The sequence below is a fragment of the Myiozetetes cayanensis genome, unplaced genomic scaffold (assembly GCF_022539395.1).
Source record: "Myiozetetes cayanensis isolate MyiCay16 unplaced genomic scaffold, myiCay2020 scf3, whole genome shotgun sequence".
Taxonomy (NCBI): domain Eukaryota; kingdom Metazoa; phylum Chordata; class Aves; order Passeriformes; family Tyrannidae; genus Myiozetetes; species Myiozetetes cayanensis.
The window spans coordinates 65,429,849-65,451,580 of NW_026087521.1; the positions used below are offsets into that span (position 1 = coordinate 65,429,849).

A 21,732-nucleotide genomic window follows, 5' to 3' on the forward strand; every position below is an offset into this window, starting at 1 on the left:
TTTCAGATGTCTGATAATTTTAATTGCTTTTCTCTGGACTCATTGTAATTTCTCTGGACTCCTTATCCATATGTATCTAAAAGTAAAACGTTAAAAATACTCCAGCTGACTGTGAAGTTTTCCCAGTGTTACGTGGTGCAAAAGGATTACTTCACATTTCAAGCTTTCCAATTCAGTATTTTATCAGCTCGTATTCAACTTGACTGTAGTATAACTCTCAGATCCCTTTCTAAAAATCTGCTAATCCAAACTTTTGTCACAGTCAAAACCTTTTACAATAGACTTCTACTAAAAAAAATGAAAAAGTTCTACTTATTATTGAAAGATCTTCTGCTTAGTACTTAATAGTTTATACCCTGCCAGAACAAGGAAGATGTTGCTAAACTGGAGTAATTCAGCAAAGGTCCAGCACCGTGTTGGTGGTACATGACTGTGAGGAGAGGGTGAGGAAGGTGGGCTTGTCTACCCAGGAGCAACAGCTCTCTCTTTGCAGTGCTGGCAAAACAGTTTTACCCCTCTCAGTGGGAAGGGCCACTGATCATCTTATCTTCAGAAAACCTTCACAGCAGCTCCTCCAACATAAAAAAAAAAAAAGAAAATGAAAAACCTAACTCATTCTGTGGGACCTAATTCTTTTTCATATCAGTAAAGCTCACTTTGAAAGATCAGAATTGAGACCACTGCTGATCATTTACTTAATCTATTTCAGAGCCTGGAGTTACAATCAATCCACACTCCTCTCATTGTCTGGCTCAGTGGCTTTTAAATCTGCGAAAAAGCTCATACTGTCAAACAAAATAGGAAGGTGCTTACCACCAAAAATATACCCAATTACAGCATCAATTAAACAGTTCTTGGTTCTGTTTATGGAAGCGTATTTTAGTTGCATTTTAATTGCAAATATATTTGACCGGTGAAACAGATGCTCAAACAATTTATAAAGTGTTGTTATTGCAGAGAGGATTAAAAGCTTTGAGACTTCATGGTATTGGTGAAAAAATGCAGAGACCTGATTCACAAACTTCACAGACCCAAACAAAAAAATTAAGTTTAAACAGCACAACTTAGAATGTATCTGAGTGAAGCATTTGTGTAATTCAATATCAATGACTGGCAAGCATATGAGCTTTGGTGATATGTAGATAATTGTGGGCATCTCATCACCCATAGCTTAAGATCTCATCACCCATACATTAAGAATGTTTGGCACATTGGTAGACTTAAACAGAACTAAAACTCCCCTTAAAATGAAAGGCAAGACATGCAAACAATGGATTCATCACCTCTATTTCCTCATTTTCAATTGTCAAGACTGAAATTCCTTTTTTTTAACCTTCACCTCTAACAAACCTTCACATATGTAATGACTAGAGAAACTGAGTCATTTGACTGAAATCTGCTTTCTTCCACTTCAGTCTTATTTCAAAATTACTTCCAACTATCTCAAGATATTGCTCTTCCTCATGAGCTCAGTAAAATTTTAGGCCATTACTGAAGTCAGAGGCCAGTTTTCTTCTCGACCATATAGATGAGGAAATGTTGACTTAAGAGACCACACTCTAGCCCTTTACTTTAAAGTTATTTTCCAGTGACCTGACTGTCAAGTAGACGAGATAAAAGCTCTGCCCTATTCTGAGGGAGATGGTTTATAAAAAGATGTTCTGAAACCCCACATTACTAGACCCATAGTGGTAAATAACCTGTGAATCTGCTGAACCTGGAAAATGTAGCTTTAAATGAATTCTGCTACTCCCACTCTCTAAAAATTCAGTTAGAAATCTCTAGAAATTTCAGCTAGAAATTGAGTTTTCAGATGCCTTGGAGCAACTAAAGAGAAAAGAAAGTACACTCATGCCCTCATTAACCATTTCTCAACCTCTTGTCCCTCCCAAGCTACCAGCCACCCGAACTCATAAAAAGCAAGACAGCAATGAAAGGCTTCAGGTGGAAACACTGGCAAAATCCTCGTTGATTGGCTTATTTGAAAGAGCTGAGGGACACTCACTGATTGTCAATCAGTTCTACTGCTCCAGGTAGCCTACCATGGCACCTCCTCAACCTGCCAGCTACCTCAAGGTGCACAATCACACGACCTGCGATCAGAAAGGCGGAAACCTTAGGAAGGACATCCACAGGAACAAAGTGTGGAGATCAGACTGCACTCTGGGCAGCAGGCAACACAAACAAAACACCCTGACAATGGCTTGTGCCTGGAAGCTGCCCACCATCTAAACCACCTCAGTGATCTGGGACTTGCACTGAGGGACTTGCTTGAATGAACCCACTGCAACCTACAGTGAGCCCTGGGCTCACTCTTTCCTGCTTGGATGGAGACGTGTTCTGCACTTCACAAATATGTCCAGGTGTTAAAAATGTAACATGGTGATCATATTTAGTACTTTAAGGCACACAGCTCTTCCTTTGTCAAAGGAGCTACAGATATATACAGATATATACAATATAGCCAAAAAATGCAGATACAAATTATTTTTTCCATGTCTGTATGCCAACATTTTTGTTTTAGAAAGAAATACCTGAAAAAAATATTTTTTTTTCCAAATAAACACTTCCAGTGAGACAATAACACTAGTTTTAGGTTACTTACACTAAAAATGATATGTTTTACTTTTAAAATAAAAAGAGGCACTTCTACATTTCTATATGCTCAAAATTTCTTAAGTACTTTTCAGTGTAAAAAAACACTGACTTAGGAAGAAAGTGTGGGAAACATAATTTTCCCATATTTTTGAAACTTCCTTAATAACTGGAATTTCCCAATGGAATAGTTAGGCTGCCTCTAGTAATTAACTTTGTAGAAGGAAACCAGCTTAACAGATTTTCTGGCAAAACCCTGCCAAGACCCAGGATTAGTTTGGCAAAGAGACAAGAGGATCTCTGTGATTTTGATCAGGGAAAAGAACAGCCAGTGAGTGCTGTCTATAATCAGGAGGACTTGATATTTAAAGAACAGAATGGATGGCGAATTTACAGTGTGCCATGAGCTGTATGGCATATCTTGCTGTAGGGCAAGATATGTTCACATCTTGCCACCAAATTTCACACCACACATCACTGAAAAAATACAGATGACAGTGCTGTAAGTGACTGGTAGTGGGGAGGATGAGACTGCAGAAGTTTGGATTAGTTCAGTTAGCGCAGGATTTAAATAAATCTCTTCCTGCTTAATTCACCAAAGAAGAAATGTTCCAAAGGCGCTGGTCGGAACTGAAAAGAAGAAAACAAAAGCCAAAGAAAGCATGGAGGTACAACCATAAGCCAGACACCTTCTTCCAAACCATATGATGACTGACCTAGTCATGTATGATTACCTGGATAATATTGTACCTATTTAAGTTGGAATGGGTCTAAGATGATTGCCACAGGATACTCGGTAGATGAAGAATAAGACAGTTATATGAAATTAAACAAGAAACATTTCTTCATACAGTTTGAAGTGTACCTGCAGAATTGTCTGCTTTAGAGGAATGTAGGGTCAAAAGTGGAGGCTGGAGAGAGAATGAAAGGAGCATTTTATTACCACTAAAAAAATGTGTCATCCAGTATGATTTAAAAAAAAAAAAAAAAAAAGATAATAAAATCTCATGGTTCAGTAGGAAAGTTCCCTGTGGGACTTTGGGAATAATTCTTCTGCCAAGCTCTGTTATTGTGCTATAGGTTAGATACATCATATGTTTCCCTCCAACACTTCTGAAATATTAGCTCCTAGATGCAAGGAAAGACAAGTTATTAGTACTATTTAAAGTATTTGCTGCACTGTGAAGGCACATGGAAGTAGCAAAGACAGCAAGTTCCTGATTCCTCTTCCATCTGAAATCAGAAAGAACTGATTTGTGACTTGGAATCAAAACTGAGTAGATTCACTGGATATCATTTAAAGATGAGGGTAGGAATTAGAAAAGTTAACGAATCCCTTGCTGGGGTGTTATACATCAGGGATGCAAAAGTGAGCATGACTGCATGAATCATATCAGCTTCAAAAGGTTCTTGACTCATACTGGATTTGATATAAAGAACTGCAGCCCATGCATGACAGATGCCACAGTACTCCTTGCACTTCAGAAGAAACACTCCATATGCAGAACACTGTAGAGGACCTATCCTCCGAAAGTTTTATGAGGAATTAGGATCTTATAATGGCAAAAGGCATTCCCTGAGAACAGAAAATGAATGGCTGTGGCAAGCAGCTTCCTAAATTGTGTAAGAAATTATTGTTTTAAACAGGGATTGGACAGGGATACCTTTTCTATAAGCCTTAATTCACTTGCATAGATTTCATTCTTCCCTTAAAAAAAAAAAAAGTTTGCTTGTGTGATGTATGTAAAGAATAGCTGCATGTATAGGGATTTGCATCAGAAGCTTTTCATTATTTAAAGCCACCTATAAGAACCTCACAAGTTTATGTAGGGCATCTACTACATGAACCCCCAAGAGTCAGCACTAATAATTCCAAAGGTTTGACAGCATTGTGCTGCTGGTTTTTCAATATTATTTTACAAGTATGATATTCTGGGGCTGCAAAGAACTCAAATAAAAAACCTAATAAGAAATCAAATAAAAGTATAATATGAGAGCCGTTAAAGAAGCCAGAGGCTAAGCCTCTTGCAGGCCTTTCCTTGTGGGAACGAGTAGGTACAAATAGCATTGAGAGTTTCAAATTTTGAGGGAACCTGAAAACTGCGAGATATAAAAATGTGATATCCCAGTGTTCCTGTGTTAAAAATAATATGTTACAGTTCATGAAGGTGCATACAGCTCATAAGAACTACAGTCATTGATACTGAATCTGTGAGTTGCATGTAGGCTTGAGGAAAACAATGATTATCCCATGGTATTCACAACCTGTTGTTATGTGGGAGAACTAAAGATTCCTTAGGAATCATGAGGGCAGTCCATGAATGAAGGTCCTAAATGCATGATTTCATTCTATAGTTTATAAGCAATACACTGCATTGAGAAACAGTTAAAAGAGGCTGCTGTTTATTGAAGTGACTATATTTTAAGCAATTTTCACAGACTTAGAAGATGTGGCAACTGAGCTGTAAAACAGTTAAATTAATATCTATTTTTATTATTGCTATTACACGATTTCTGCTTAAATTTGGTTGTTTCCCCTCCTACATTTGCTTCACCCTGTTGTTCACTCAACTAGGTAATCGATTGCTTATGTAAAATTAATACTCAAGGAAATTCCTGTTAGTTTCCAAAAGGAGTTTTGCTGGAGAGAAGGATGCAGCACTTGACAAGGAGTGTGCATGAGTATTTGTTTTTATTACTCTGTTCTGCTTTATTCTTTCCACAGCAAATAAGTAGGATTAAGGGAGCATATCCTGAATGATGGATGATAATTCTGAGCACTGCAACTAAATCTTTTGACTGCCTGGCTTAGAAGTACTTATTATCCTCATCAGCTTCTCTCATATCAATACTCCCACATTGTTATGTCTGTCTAACACACTGAGATAGTCTAGAGCAGTCAAAGGCCAGCTTAAAGAAAAAAAGAAAAGAACAATTAGCTCAAACAATTCTGATACTTGTTCTGGAAATTGGAAATTATTAGGAAACATGGAGGAAAGACACACACACTACTCATCTTGTCACTGTTCGGGATCATTCATCCATTCTTTGCTCTTCTTTAACAGCTGCTTTGTGTTTTGTACATTCTGGAATATTATCCTATCCATTCTTATTCCGTTCCAATTAATTCCTTCGTAGTATGCTCACAGTAGGAGCTTGGATACATGATCACACTATTTTATTTATCTTTGTCATAGATAGTTACATCACAGATAGATACAAAGGTAAATCAGATATTCTCAAAACAACCCCTGAGCTCAGTGTGGTTGGATGCAGAGCTTCAAAAGACCATGAAAAAGTTTGCAAATTTATCCACAGAGTCATAATGTCATTATTCTCCATGTCTATTTGGAAAATTTGGTTTCTCTTCTGAATATAGGGAAAAAGTTGTCAATTAGATTAATGTATGATTTTGGATCCATTATAGGAACGCTTCTCTGTTAGGAAAAAAAAGATGGATATCAGAATTCTTCTGTCATAGGCCAGTCTACTGTTCTGGTCACTGAACTGCATCATTCAAATCTCTGACCAAACAAGAATTTAGATTTCTCCTTTACACTGAAAGAGGATCTCCAACATATTTTAATTCTTTTTCTAGTCATTCCTATATTTTGTTAGAGGTTTTAAGAAACAACAAAAATATGTTGTTTTGGAAAATTCTGAAAGAAAAAGAAGCATGATCTCATTTGTTTTTTTTTAATGGGAGTTGATAAGGCTCTGAAATTTCAGAACCTTGCTTTAAAGTTTACCACGGGTGTTACTACAGATACTAACCTTCTGATGCTTCCAAACATCTGTGCGTGACCCAAAAATCTTCCAAAATCTATGTGGAACATGCGCCCAGCTTTTGTCAGCATGATGTTGTCACTGTGTCGATCACAGACTCCCAGAATGAAGGTAACGACACACCAGCCGGCACAGGAGTAAAAGAAATTCCTTACTGCCTAGTTGGGGAAATGAAAGCACTTACATGAAATACACAGATGCATTGGTTTGTGATGCTAACAAAACAAAAAAAGTAGTTCTACAAGTGCTGTGCTTGTTGCTAAAACTTTACCAGACTGGTGTTTGTAGGAACGGTACTCAAGCTATACAAAGATTCCAAAGTAACGATGCAAGAACAACTTTATGCATGAGGTTTTCACTTTGTGCTTTACAGATACTTGGGAGTCTCTGGAAAACTCTGAGGTGAAAGGTGCATTAGGAAAGCAAGCTTCTTGGCAGGAAGCTGAAATTTTCTGTTCAATGTTCTGCATGAATATTGTAAAAGCAATTGTTACAAAATTAGATGAAAATTCACAAATTTAACCATTTGCTTCATAAACAAAGTAGGTTATTTTATACCCACTGTCGTGTTCTGTACCAACACAGATCTTATTTTCTCCACAATTCAGTTGCCTTTCTCAAATCCTAATAATCAAGTCTCAAAATATCACAACCCAAAAAATTTACCCCCATTTTTCAGAAATGAACTGATATACAGAAAGGCTAAATAGTTTTCTGCTCACTATGTAATACAGAAACTCAAACCATCCTAATCTAGATCTTTATGTTTCTTTATGGACAAAACTTGTATCAGCTAAGGTAAATGATTATTTAGGCATCTGGGAATTCCCTGCAGATGCAGGGTGCCACCTGCAATGGCTGATATGGATGACAGCACTGTGCAAGACTTGGGTCCCAGCACAAGAGTTGGCTGAATTTTTTGCCTAACTGTGCTACTTACTCACTTTGATGACCTTGGATAAAATACTTAAGTTTTTGTGATTTTGTTCACTCGAGTGTAAAATGAGGATATTAAAGCTTGTTCTGCATCAATGTTTTGAGCACCTTAGATACAGTACTGTATGAGTAAAAAATTATTAAGGAGTAAAAGAAGACAAAGGTTCATTCACTAGCAAGTACAAAGTGAAGGCACAGCAGTAATTTTATGCATACCCTATGCAATCAGATCTGACTGCATTTTATATGCTTAAAAAATTGAAAGAAAATGGGTAGAAATTAGTTTTAGAATATTCCACATTAATGGCACTTTTTACAAACAGCAGCAGCAACAGCAGCAAGAAATAGAGTTTTCAATCAATAATTAATAGTATTTCACTTTTGAATTGAAATACTGCCTGCACTTCTACCATAACACTGTAAACATTCAAACTTGTAAAAAAACATACTACACAGATTGTTTCCTTTTTAACTGAATCAAATGATATACTATAAGAATTCAAGTGCTCTTAGTCAAAATGTGACTAAGGATGAACAAATGTCTGTGGAATAATTACGAAAATACTAAAGTTTATCAAACGTATTTATACTTTACATCTATTAATGAACTGCTCTGAAACCATTTCATTTTCAGAGTGGTAAATACTCAAAGAACATCTTTAAATTTAAAATTTTGACTACTGATTTACTGTTGGCACACAAAAGGGCTCTAAAAATCATCCCAGCAACACAAACATTAAAAGGTTTTTCATGGGCCTCAGCCAGCAAAGAACTAAATAGACTTCCTTGGAAAACCTTCACTTATATAAATAAAATTCCCAATTTTTTGGCTCAGGCACAAAATCTAGTTTCATAAAGTCAGATGCATTGCATGGGATGCCATGAGAACACATGATATGAAAAGCATGATCTTCTGTATCATATGACTAGGTAGTTTTGATAAAACAGCTTTCTAAAACTGGGGATACTGACATGGAAATCTCCGAATACAGGAAATCCACCAAAACTTTGTATGGTTCATATAAAATAAAATATTTAGAGAGCTGACCTAAAAAATAAATGTTTCTGCCTTCAAGATTTAATTTCTACTTCAGGTTCTCTTCACTTTACTGCTAAATTTCAAAAAATCTCTATGACACATTTTTACAGAAAAGGTAAAGTAATGCACCTGAAACAGAGCAATGTTTCCTTAGAAAGAGAGTGGCATTTAAGTCAGCTCCCTGACTTCTCCACATGTGACTTGTTTGTCTCGTGTCTGAGCCACTTGTTTTTGCTGCTTACTGTAATTTGGCTTCTTTTTTCCCGTGGTATAACAAGAAATGTGTAATAAGCTTCATTATGATGTTACCTCTTGGTAACTTGATTCCAGAGGATGGTGATGATGGAACCATTTTTTAATTGTGTTTTCTTTCAGTGGTCCTATCAGTCCAGACTCCCTGTGGATCTTTGCTAGTGTAGTAGCATCTGGCACCATCTGTACCAATCCTAATCAGACAGAAAAGAGATTGCATGAAAAATCTTCAGCTTTAAAAAGATATGAAGACCATCAATGCACATGGCCTGTTGTTGGATCATGTCATGCAAAAAAAAAAAGAAAGACATAATTAGAAGCTTATAAATAATGAATGCAACAGAAAATATAGATCAGCATTGTTTTTCTTTTGCTCTTTGGAAATGAAAAATGAAGGACATATAGTAAAAGGTGGCAGTTCTGTGAATGAGAAATAAAACCACCAATAACAACATTGTGGATAAAGTGCCTTAAGGTACCAACAAGGTCAACAACTTACTGAGATTCTAAGAGGGTAAAATATGTACAAACCTAAAAAAAAAATAGAAAATAGAATTATGTATTTATTATTACATATAAAGTTACTTCAGATGTGTTTATTGTCTAGAAAGCTACATGAATTTTTCTGCAGTACATGATGCTGATCACAGCTGGGAGAAAGGACAGATATGCAGAAAGTAGTCTGATGCAGTATGTCACAAACTGGGACTCTGAAGTGCAGAGAGAAGCCAAGCATTTTGCAATGCTTCACTTCAATCCTCTGTCTCTACTGCATGCACTTAATTCCATTTTTGGAACTGAGACTTGGCCTGCCAGCCTTCTGTGCCTGTCCCCATGTGTGGTCTGCTGGCATGCCATCCTTCAACTCTGCATTGCAGGAAGGGCTTTCTCTAACAATTTCAGCTGGTGAGAGGCTCCTCCCCGATACCACGTCTGGAACGTAGCATTCTACCAGTGCTGTATTTGCTTTTCTGTGAAAAGTGATTTCTGTGTTCCCTGGCCATGAAATTATCACCTTCTAGTCCCTTATGTGGACAAGGTGGCCTATGGAATAAGTCATTAGCCTAGGACTTGGAAAACCTGCTTACACAAGTCTCCTTAAGAAGGTGTCTTGCACGACCACAGGCATGTCACTCGTCCTTTTATCCTTAATCATTAACTGTAAATAAACGATATTAACACTTCTGTAACTCATAAGGAAAGATGGCTGGAAAAACTGTGAGACACCGAGCAGTTTTCTGCTGCTATGATGCTGAAAGGAAGAGCCTGTCAGGCAGAGACAATCCCTGTATCTTCCTTGGCAAAAATCAATTTATTGGTATATGAAAGAGTCTATATAAAATCTCAGGAATAGTATTCTTGTATTGTTTGCCTTTGAAGCAGAAGCTTTCAAGCTTTGACTCCCATCTCCACAAAGAAGGGAGGAGTCTTTTTCAGGTCACCATAACCACCTGCCATGTGCCTGAACTCATCTGTATTTTCTCTTAGTTCCTTCAGATCACTCGTCCTCTCCCATTTTCACTCCGTGGCTCAGAAAGCAATAATTTTTTTTCTTTTAGTTTTTCTATTTTAATAGCTTTTGTACAGCAGGTAATCTGGATACATCAGTCTTTTATTAGAGCAAGGATTATTTCCAGTAAAAGATTTGGTCAGTAAAAAATAGCAAGCTTACTGCTGTCAGCAGATTTCTTTAGCGAGCAATTGGTGTCCCTGCTACAGCTCTGCTATAACAACCACAGAAGAGAGAAATAAAGCTTTCAGATGAGTCAGGCCTGCTCTAAGCAACATCAATCAGAAGAACAATATTTCAAAATCAACTGCAAAGCTGTCATCACTTGTCTACAGGTACTTTCTGTAGCCATATGCATGGAGGCTCATTTAAGCATATATGTAGGACCACACTGGATTAAAACTTTAGTAGCTATGGCAAATTTTCTCCAAAGCCCTCTTTTTAATATGTGAAGTTATTCTTAAGAATCTAGTGCCAGCTGATGTTGTTGACGCTTTTGGAAAATTCTAACCTCAGTTGTTACAAAATCCAATGAGTTCAGTTGTACTTCTGGAGAGGCAGAATAAATAGACTAAAGTCAGTATTCAGGAGTAGGCAAGTATGTAATTAAAGGCTCAAGAAGTTTAAAATCTGATTTTTTTTTTTTTTTTTAATTTAAGTAGTAATATAGGTAAGACACCCATGAAAATGAAAGTTAAAGAGATGATTTTTGTGTACTTCCATTTACATGAAATATGAATAATGTAATGCAGGTTCCTTTTATAATCTAAAACTGACCTTGTCCTTTCCCTGTAGATAAACACCTATAAATGATCATTTGCATATCCAGTCCCTCTTGGAGCCAGATACCGTCCATCACTCGAATAATTTGCAGAACCAACATATCTTGACGTAGATCATCACCTATCTGTGAAAATTGCACATGAAATTTAGTTTTCTCCTTCAATACCAGAAAGAAATAACTTGCTATTTAATTTAGACTTTTTTTGCCCACCAAAATAGCTACATTCATTTTACAATAAATCCCTCTTGTTTTTCTTCAAAGTTGCTACTTATCTCTCTGTGTCAGAAGAGGACAGAGGAGATGGCACACATAGGCAGGAACAGTTTTGGCAGCTACTGAGATGGTAACAAATGCTCCCTGATTAACTGTGGCCTTTCTGCTTATTATTCCTATGTAATTATCAGACTTTGAAAATTTAATCCAGAGGTAGGATCCTAATTTAGTTACATTTTAAAGTCTACCTAATGCTAGACCTTTTTTTACAAACTGCAGCGCTTGTCTAACATTAAGCTTCACAAGCTGGTATTTGCAGGAGGCTGAAGGGGAATTTTATCATGAATTTACATTTTATCCATGACACGATTCATATTCAGTTTCAAACAGTGATGCAGTGATGAACCCTCTCCCCATGGAGTTGGTCAAACAATAATCTCAGTGAAATGGGGCTTTAATTGTAGCCACAAGAATTAATGAAGAGATTATTTTCTGCCATGGCTGAGTAAACGGCCTGTGAAAACAACAGCCCTGACTTTTTGTTTTCCCATCTCGCTCTATGTAAAATATATGACTTTTATTAGTATCTAAAGTGCTTTATTTTTTCATTACATCCTTTTCATATAAACATTCCAATTTACAGACGTTTACTGCCATGAAATGAGTACTTGAAGAGACATAAAACTCATCTTAAAACCAAAATATCCAGATCTGTTTTTCTTTCATTTAAAGGTAACGTTGACCCCAAGTAACTCTTGGTACCCAAACCTGCAAAAAATCTTACTCTCTCCACTTACCTTTCCTCACATATGCAGTCAGTAGACAGCTTAGCACAGTATCAGTGCTTATCACTTTATGCATGCATCATCTGTCATGAATAAGCAATGGAACTATAGTACAAGTAAAAGGTACTTTAACACAATGGTTTGCTGGCAGGAGAAGGTGCTTCTTAGATTAAATAGCATAAGAAACAGATTTCTAAATGTTCAGAAAACCTTCAAAATTGCTAGTCTCCCCTAACAGGCCTTAAGATTCATGTTTCTGAGAACTGCAGCAGCTCTAAAGATCAGTTTAAAATCAAGGTAGCATAGAAATCTTTTTGTTTGTTTGTTCTTATTTATTTTTATCAATTTTTTAGACTTCTAGTTTAGAAAATGATTCTGCAAAAGATCTAGGAATGATGCCATTGGCAACACTAACCATTTTGTATCCATCAGCATTTTATGGATTTGTGTTCTTCTCTTAAAACCAGTATTCACTCTTAGGGAAACTTTTGCTCTTTTGAAAGAGAACTAACTTTAAAATGCATTTATTATCTTTCTGTAGATGGACTGTTGTGAACTCTTCAGTTTTTCTAGGTGACAACTGGAAAATAAACCAGAGTTTATTTTCAGAGAATTTATTTTTGGAGTCAGTTCCTCCAAGAAACTCCAATGAGACGGAGCTCCTCTCCTGTCTCCTCCAGCTCATGTTCCTCAGCCCATTCCCCTGTGCTGGCTGACAAGGGGAGAATTAGTTCTGTGAGGCAAATGCAGCTTCTAACCATCGAGTATTTTAATTTTTTTAGAAACATATGGGAAAAGCTAATGGTTTCAGTCGTTCTGACCTATCTCTTTCTTCTCTGAGACTTACCTTCTGACTTCAGTGTGATAAACTAGCTTAAAAATATAAACTTTGTATTTTAGTCTCATTGTCTTCACTAGGAAAAAAAATTGGAAGAAATTGTTTGATTCTCTACTGATCAAAGAGGTGATACTTTAGTGTATTGCCTCAACATATTCCATTAAAAGTTCTAATGTCAAAAATAATAGGGATAATTGAGCAGCAAAACCAAATCAGCTATTCTCAGGCTCAAGGTTTAAAACATAAATTAGGTGAATTTTAAGTCATCATTTTCCATACCAAAGACTCCAAGGAATAGAGAAACAACATACCTTAAAAATAACATTGATGTTCCCACTTGGAGCATTCGCGTTAATGAAGGAGATTTTTAACGGAAAAGCATTGGATGTAAAATATGAACATGACTTTGGGGAAAACAAGATGAGACAGAAGAACATCAAGGTCACATACACAAAACATCAGGTCAAAACAGTAACTCTGAAAAATATACCATCTTTAAATACTGTTCATAGCACTGATAACGAATAAGAAATAAAATAATTCTTGATATTACTGACAGTTTAACTGGGTCTGAAAAATGACCCAGACAATGTTTCTCTTTCATATCAGATAATAAGAATGGATAATGTTTTCTATATTAATTGTCTTTCATTTTTACCCAGGCCTACTAATGATAGGTTTTGGCTGGAACTGAGTGGTCAAAGTATGTAAGACTGATCTAATGAGAATCTGTAAAGCATTGAAAAGCCCTGGGTCCTATTATTTTCTGAAAAACCACCCCTACCCAATCAGACAATCTTTACGGAAGCAAAGAACCTGCAAATTTCTTTGGCAACCTCACCCTGGCTGACGCTACAGGAAATTCCGAAAATCATGATCTATTTTATATGTAATTTATCTTAATTAAACATAAACTCTATCTTCTCATGCCCTACAGCTCCTTCCACCGGAAGACCTCAAAGGGCTTCAAAAAGCATTAATGAGCCAAGCACTGCAAATCCTGTGTGAGTTAGGGTGGTATTACTATTCTCATTAAAAAAAAGGGGGGGGAGAACCCACTGAAAAACTACCAAAACCAAGGGTAAATTAATGCCCTGGTTTCTAGAAATAATGAATGCCCCACAAGAGCTACTGCTGTCCTTACAGGGTGGAGTGTAATGCAGGCTAATTTGAACAAAAACCCTACCAGACACAGCTGTCCCTGGCTTTTCATCTAAACATCTCAAAGCATGGGACAAGCATGCAAATATTGTCTTAGCCACATCAAACCTCTGCAAAGTGCAGTAGCCATTATCAGTGCTGAAATCCCAACCCCCTATGGAATTTTGCCAGTTGAAATGTCTCAGTAAGTGCTTGAAAGGTTACTGTGAGATAACGCACCACTGATAGAGCTGGGAGCAGTGCTTGCTACTGGTAAAATCAATAGATGACACCAAAATGAATTAAATTTAAGGTAATTATAAGCACTTAAAAGTTCTAATTTGCATGATTATACTGACGTACAGTTCAATCAAGGAGCTGGATGTATTTATAGAAAGATAATAGCCTATAATGACATAAGAAAAATGAAAAAAAAAATATGTCTCTTCAGACACTTACATTTAAACATTTTTGTATCTGTCCAGCCAAGCTGGAGCAGTATAAATAGCATGACTTTATGGTGAGATACCTTCCCATTAGTCATTTCCAAAAAGCCTGAAAGCAGGGAGAAGCAGCAGGCTTCAAATTTTTCTGACTTATCTCATACACAATTGGCCCAAGCCTGTGGGGTGCTGGAAGACCTCAGTTCTCAGCCAGATCAATGCTGAATAGCAATTACTTGGAGAAACACAGGTCAAAGACAATTGAAGGGATCGGCCCCTCTTAGACTCAGGTCCACTATGGATAATGAACCAGAGAACAGAAATAGAGCACAAATTGCTGTAATGAGAAGCTATAACCGGTAACATATAGGGGTGTTCAGGTTTGTTTTTTTCTTGATGCTGGATACATTTTCCTTCTCCAGAGATGGAACAGGTTATTCCTGGCATAATGTTGTTTATGAAAACATTTCTGAACAAAGAATAACTGAATCTTAGTGCTGTGGTCAAAGACAAGTCAAGTATCACTAAAGAGCATTGTTGTTTCCTTTACTCTTAAGTCATTTTTAATAGGGGTTATAGACAGAGGTAAGTTGCCATGAATATTTAATATTTTAGTAATTCTGAGCGAGTCTCAGCTAAGCAAACAGACACTTTGCTCTAGACCTTTAGCTGTTCCCATACATGACAGGGGAGAGTTCTAGATGAGAAAAAAACTGACACCAAGAGCTACCTGGACAGGCAGGATGGCAACCAGGGCTCAGTTTCAGGGATGCCAAGTGCCCTTGCCAATCCCACCACCACAGCAGGGCAGGTGAGATGGGAATGGGCTGCTCAGAGTTTGAAATCTCTGATACCATTGCTGTGTAATGTGTGACATACATGCAGCAACAACCCCACCAGACCCTTCTCCTTAAAAAAAAGCCTCCAGTCTAAAGAGGATTAGGCTGATGTCAGTTTACCAGATGCTTAATCTCAGTAAGATCATTTCCCAGTCAATGCAGGCACTCCCTTCCTCTCCCCTTTATACTAAGCAATAAAATTAAAAAGGCAATCCATCACTCAAGGTAGACTTACATCCGCCTCTATGCCTTGGACAACAAGTGCGGGATTCAGGGGAAGCCGGCAAGCCTTTACCTCCTGGAAGAACTGCTGAAGGCTGCTGAGTTCCACCTCTAACACCTCCTGCAACACGTGAAGCATTATGGCAACACAAAAGAACACACCACCACCTTTTAAGCTGTTGACTGGCTTTCTGTATTTTAAACAAGCAGTACAATTTCTAGAGCCAGTAGCATCCCTGTGACTTTTATAACAGCTAATGAGGTCACAATGACATGCAGTTCTTAAAATAAGAAGCATGATTTTACTCCACATTGATGCTTTCTTGGCCTAGATGCACAACGAGCTCAGTGGTGACCTGTAGGTTTAGATGGAGATGGAGAGAGACTATTTACAAGAGCTTCTACTGACTGACAGGACAAGTGGAAACTGCTTCAAATTGAAAGAGGGCAGGTTTAGATTAGATATTGGGAAAAAACTCTTTTCTGTGAGAGTGGTGAGACCCCGGAGTAGATTGCCCAGAGAAGCTGTGGGTGCCTCATCCCTGCGAGACCAGGTTGGATGGGGCTTTGAGCAATCTAGTCTGGTGAAAGGTGTCACTGCCCAAGGCAGGGGGGTTGGAACTGGATGATCTTTAAGGTCCCTTCCAACCCAGACATTTCTATGATTCAATAACCTTCATTAGCAGCTAATCAGCCTTGTATTGCTCTGCTCCATCTCATGGGTTTTTTTGCCTTGCCCAAGAACTTCATAATTTGCTGCTAGTTGTCTCAACAGTGTGATCTCCTTTGAGTGGAGATAACTCTGTGTGTTAACTGCACGGTTTGGGTACTTCTCAGAATCACAGTAACTGCAGCCTTGAGATTAAACCCTTAAATCTGAATTATGCATCAGGAATGTATAATGTATTACCACTATTTCTTTTTCTTTACATGGATTTTCCTTTTGCAAATATTTTTGTCTTTTTACTTCCTCGTTTGCTTTGCTGCTCTCAGTCACAACACTGAGAGTTTTCTGAAAAATCCTTTGAAAATCTTTGAATCCTTAACAAGGCAAAAAGATTCATGATATCTTTCATGACAACCAGCAGTGGAAAGATATTTTTATTTGCCTTTCTGCTCTGTCTTGCTGAGATTTCAGCAAGAAGCAGTTTTACACATCAGGTAAGTAACAACAGAACAACAACTGTCTTGGAAAATTAATAGTTTTGAACTGAAAATGTACTTATGTAAGATAAAAGCTGCAACTGCTCGAGAAGGCAACTGCAACTTCCTACTGCCAGGAATGTATCTCTGCAGGTATGTGTTCAATATTTGTTGCTAAATGTTAGATTTGAGATATTAAGTACATTCCACTCTGGCTGCCTTTGTTAAGAAATGACAATGTGTCCAGCCTGTCAAGGACAATCTTAGCAAAGCTTTCAAGAAATGCTGCACTTAGAAAGGAGTCAAATATTTTGGGATGAGGTGGTGAATGTGAGCATTCCTCTCAGTAAAATGCTAATCAGCTTTGTTGCCATTACTTCTGGACACCTCCAAGTCAGGTTAAGCAACCACTGATGAAGGAATTTGAATGACTTAAAAGATCTGCTAACCTCAATACTAATAGGGATGAGAGTTATTCCATTAAATATCTATGTTTTACTTGTTTCCAGAGCAGCAAAAAATTTTACAAAGTTTAGTCAAATTTGGTTTATTTATGTAAAGGTCATTAAAGGAAACAGGTATCACTCTAGAAAAATTACCTGAAGAAACTTAGATGGAAGGGGCAGTATTTTTTAACAAACCTTTCTTTTTGGGTCAGTGGCAGCTTTCACTTTTGTGGCAATGTCTTCCAGAATTCTGATGAGTTTTTCCTCCTTAGAAAACTCATTGTTCAGGGTTTGTCCAGCACAGAATTGGAGAGCAGCCAGTAGTTTCTTATACCAGATTTTGAAATGAACTTCATTCTGTGCATTCTTCAACAGCCTGAAGGAAGGAGGAAAAAAAAACATGTGTGTATCAAAAACTGATTTTTATTTTATATCACTTCTAGCAGGAACAATAAATGAACTCGAGAGTAATCTATGTTTGGTGATTTTGAGCAGTAGAGAAAGAAAAAAATGTTTATTTGTACACAGCACTCAAGCCCCATTTCATAACTAATGAGACTCCAAGAGTGTTAAATAAACAGGAACCTGCCATTTCTTATTGCCATCCACAGTGCAGAGCCTGTAGTGCTTCTTATTTCTGCGCAGGCTGGAAGGTGTAAAGACCTTCCCCGGATCTTCGCTCGCAAAGACTGGCCATTATTATTATCTTTATGCTTTTTTATTGCTGTATTATTATATATTACAACAACCAAAATGGCTATGTAACTTTTTTACTTTGCAACCACGTTGTTCTAAAACTAAATCATATATCTATATGTATATCTACATATCTATATACCTATATATATATATATATCTGTAAACACTGATCATCTAGTATCAACTCACTGCAAGGGATTTATTAGCAAAAGCAAAAGTTACTTCTACCTTGCTGGGTGGGTCGTAACAAATCTGTTATTTTTTCCTCTTGCCAGTACACTTACACAAGCAAGCACATCTTTCAGCTGGGAGGTGCATTTAAAGTCTGTTTTAGTCTCAGATGTATCACCAGTTCTAGAAATTTCCACTATTTAAAGCTGAGAAGACATTTCTGAAATTGGCTATATGGCTACAAAGAGTGAAAGGAGCCCATTTTATTCCTTTCTTTCCTGGTAAGTGTTGGTCTAAAGCAAAAACTCAGCTTTTAGTTCTACTGAAGCCTGTAAAATCTTTGGAACTGGAGTTACTGCCAACATAAAAGTCAAAAATAAAACCAAAAACATATTTTTAAAAGTCATATTCACCATGCAGTCTTCTCTAATTACACATTTATTTGGGTCAGGAAAGCTGTGGCGTTTGGAGATTTTTTTTTTTAGTTAATTGAATTAATCACTGGGAAATTTCTTCCTTATGTGGACCAGAGGTTTTGTACACTATTTGATTTATTTTTGTAAGTGTAGATGGAATCACCAGCTCTTTATTGCTACTAACATCCTGCCCATCACCTGGGATTTCCTTGCCTGAAGTGACTGATAAACTGCTCTGTGTTTTTGAATGAACTTCCCCCCCCCCCATCCCCAACTTCATCCTTAAGAACATCTCAAATTCCTTAAAAATGCCTCAATGTCAGTGCAGTTTCCCTTACCTGGTGAGGCTACTCAAACCCAACAAATAATGCTAGTTTTCACAGGACAGAAAATCAGAGAAGCTGTTGACTTTCAAGGCACATCACACAAGAACATGTCATATAAAAAAAAGCAAGAACAAGATATGATATAAACCACTGATATTTAAGGGTAAAAACCATAATTCCTATAGACACTTCAACCTCTTCAAGTCATATACAAAGCATCACAATATTGTTACTGCGGCACATGCCTCTTCTGGTGATGAGGGATTCTTGTCATCTTTTATAAGGCAATGATTCTTCTAGGTCCTCTTTTCCTATATAATTCAATGCAGAACAATATCACCAACTGATTTCTGAAAAAGCCTTTGCAGCTATACAAAATCTCTGAACTTCTAAGGACTTGAAAATCTTAAAAAGAGTATGTGGTGTTTCCATCAGAAATGCCTAGACATGAAAGGGAAGCAATATGAGAAGTTTATCATCAGCACTCTCTGGAGGAGTCTGAAATTACATTTTTTTTCTGTAGACTAGTAAAACAAATAATTACTTTTTGGATCAGAAAGAAATACAAGCTGTCATTGCAATGCCTATTGGAAGGCAAACCCCAGCACACAGAGGTAGTTTTATTCTTTTCCTGAACCCTTCACAAACTGAAGAAGGCTGAGAGGACACACAGTGGATATATGGCAGTGGATAAACATATTCTTTCATATTTCAGTGAGAGTAAGACCAAGATTAAACAGGATGGGATCCATTTGCTAAAATGTAGATAGCTCATGCCATTTTACATATCTTAGGATATCCTACTTGGCCTCCAGCTGCTACTTTGGAAGCATATGGGTCCACTAGAGGGAATATTTCATGTATGCCACTCCCATGCAGATGTCTCAGATACTCTATTCTGGCTAAAATAGCCAATGCTTAGGGTACTGAATCACACTGCTACGTGGGAATTTTAGTCTACCAAAGCAAAGCCCAGCTCAGCCTCAGTCCAGCTAAATGGCTTGTATTTCTCTTGGCACACAGGCAGAACGAACTTGTTCAGTTTTGCCCTGAAAAGACAAGTGCACTTAAGAAAAGACAACATCACTGTAATATGTTGGTGCAGAACCTTCTGTCTGCACTTAGGCTTGCACTGGAATCAGCTTCTGAACATCTAAATCATATTTATTCAAATACTCCATTTTTAACAGTACATATTCAGGGAATCCAGAAAGGCTACTTTTTCATGTTTGAGATGTCCCCTTAATCCTCTCAGATACAGAGAACATTAAACCAGCTTTTTATTTCCCCAAAAATGAAAGGCTTAGGATTTCACATACAGGAAGGAAAATAGAAAAAAAAAATTGGTTTACTATTTTAAACAAAGCTACTCCCTGCATAACTCAGACCAACTTAAAAGACCCATTTTTTTGATTATTCTTATGACTGAGCATTGACAGGAAATAAGCTTGTATACACACATATGATATAAAAATTTCTTTCCAACCTAAGATTACAGGCTAGATTCAGAGAGCTTATGCATGAGGTGTACACGAGGACAGAGGACATATGGAGTCTGAATCCTCTCACATGTGATTTTTGAGCCCAGCCCAGGGGGAAAATTGAGGCAGTCATCATGATCTCACTGGTAAAATCCATTTCCATGCCCAACACACTCCACAGCCTGAACATACATGTCACCTTTTGACAGTACATGTGCTTCCCCAGCAGCCCCATGAGGGATTGTGGCACAGGCAGCACAGCTTCCTTCTCCCTGCCCACTGAGGTAGGTGGGCTTCTAAAAGCCTGCAGACCTTAATTTGCAAATTGATCTGAACTGACTGGCTCTGACTTTTATATTCTTTTTATAAAAACAGTCCCAAAGAGGATACAAAGGACAGCTTTTAATGTGATGACTCATTGTAGGATTTGCTAAAATGTTTATTCAACAAATGAACACATATGTTGCTGTAATTCTGTCTTCCCGGTTTCCTGGCGTGCACATCTTCACCCTGCCAGTGTGAGAACTCAGTGAAGATAGGAAAGGCTGCAGCTTCTGAGATTGTGGGATGGAGAAATGCTCAAGACAGTAATGAAATTTTCAAGTTAGAACAGGATGCCTAGCTGTGACAGAGGAAGACAAAATTGGAATGATTTAAAACTCAAGGCTGCCAGTGAAGAAGCTGAAAGGTTGTTTTTTTCCTGACAATTTTCAAAGGACAGAACTCAGTATAAAAGCCTGGTTTTATGCCAGGCCTAGACATGGGATCTTGCTCCTAAAATCGGGGAGGATTCCTTACTCTTCAGAGTTCTCCCGTTTGGGACAAACACCCTTGTTCTCAGCAAGGCCAAGGGAATTCAGATACCGTCCCAAGGTCACTTTTGTGAATAGCACAGAAGGAAGCTGACCTAAAATTCAGAAAGGAAGCAAACTAGACTGCTTCTGCCTAGCAGCAGTCAGAGGGTCCAAGTCAAATACTGTGGTGCCCTAAAAGATGCCCCAGACTTCTGCAAGCAGCTGCTTCTCCTTCTTTCTGCATGCACCTGCTCCATCCTGCAAGGTGGCTCCAATCCCATTTTCTGGCACTCACAGCTGCAGAAGAGTGTGTGAGTTTTCTGGGTACAGAAACACAAGTGTGTTGGAGAGACTTTTGCCACAGGGTAGAAGGGAAAGTGGGACTGAATCAAGCTGAGTTGGCTGCTGTGTCACAGAAGGAGAAACAGGGCTAAACCCAGCAGCTATAGAGAAAAAGGAAATTAAGGAAAAAAAAAAAAGGAAGAATAAAAAAGGAAGGAAAGGAATGAGACTGGATGGATCTTGGTAGCAAAACAGGTGAGCTGGCCTCATTCTCCTTCTGTGATGCTGGAAGACAGGGAGGCTGACAGAGTCTGCTCTGAGTTGGATTTGGCAGACAAATAAAAGAGTGAGGCGACTCAGACAACTCTGCTGCTTAAACATCTGTTCCTTGTCTCCTTCAGAAAGGAGAGCAGGGTGAACCAGGGAGTGATGCCTGACAGGACAGATTAGCTCACAGGTAGCCTGTTAAACCACACTGCAGCAAAACCAAACCAAACCAAACCAAGAAAAGGTCAGGGTTTCCAGTATTTTATGGCAGGCTTAGCACCTACCTGCTATGAAAGAGCAAGGCACAGTTTGACTGAGTTATTTA

At 37.8% G+C, this 21,732-nt stretch overlaps 1 protein-coding gene across 1 annotated transcript in view; it reads right to left on the reverse strand.

Moving 5' to 3' along the window:
* The window catches only part of PIK3C2G (phosphatidylinositol-4-phosphate 3-kinase catalytic subunit type 2 gamma), a 195,708-nt gene that overhangs the window by 63,739 nt on the left and 110,237 nt on the right, over nt 1–21,732 (reverse strand). The window contains exons 18-23 of the mRNA XM_050324986.1: nt 17,167–17,347; nt 15,396–15,503; nt 13,050–13,142; nt 10,896–11,025; nt 8,666–8,802; nt 6,370–6,539 (exon numbers count right to left, since the gene is read on the reverse strand). Coding sequence (XP_050180943.1) covers nt 6,370–6,539; nt 8,666–8,802; nt 10,896–11,025; nt 13,050–13,142; nt 15,396–15,503; nt 17,167–17,347 — 819 coding nt within the window. The remainder of the gene's footprint in view (nt 1–6,369; nt 6,540–8,665; nt 8,803–10,895; nt 11,026–13,049; nt 13,143–15,395; nt 15,504–17,166; nt 17,348–21,732) is intronic.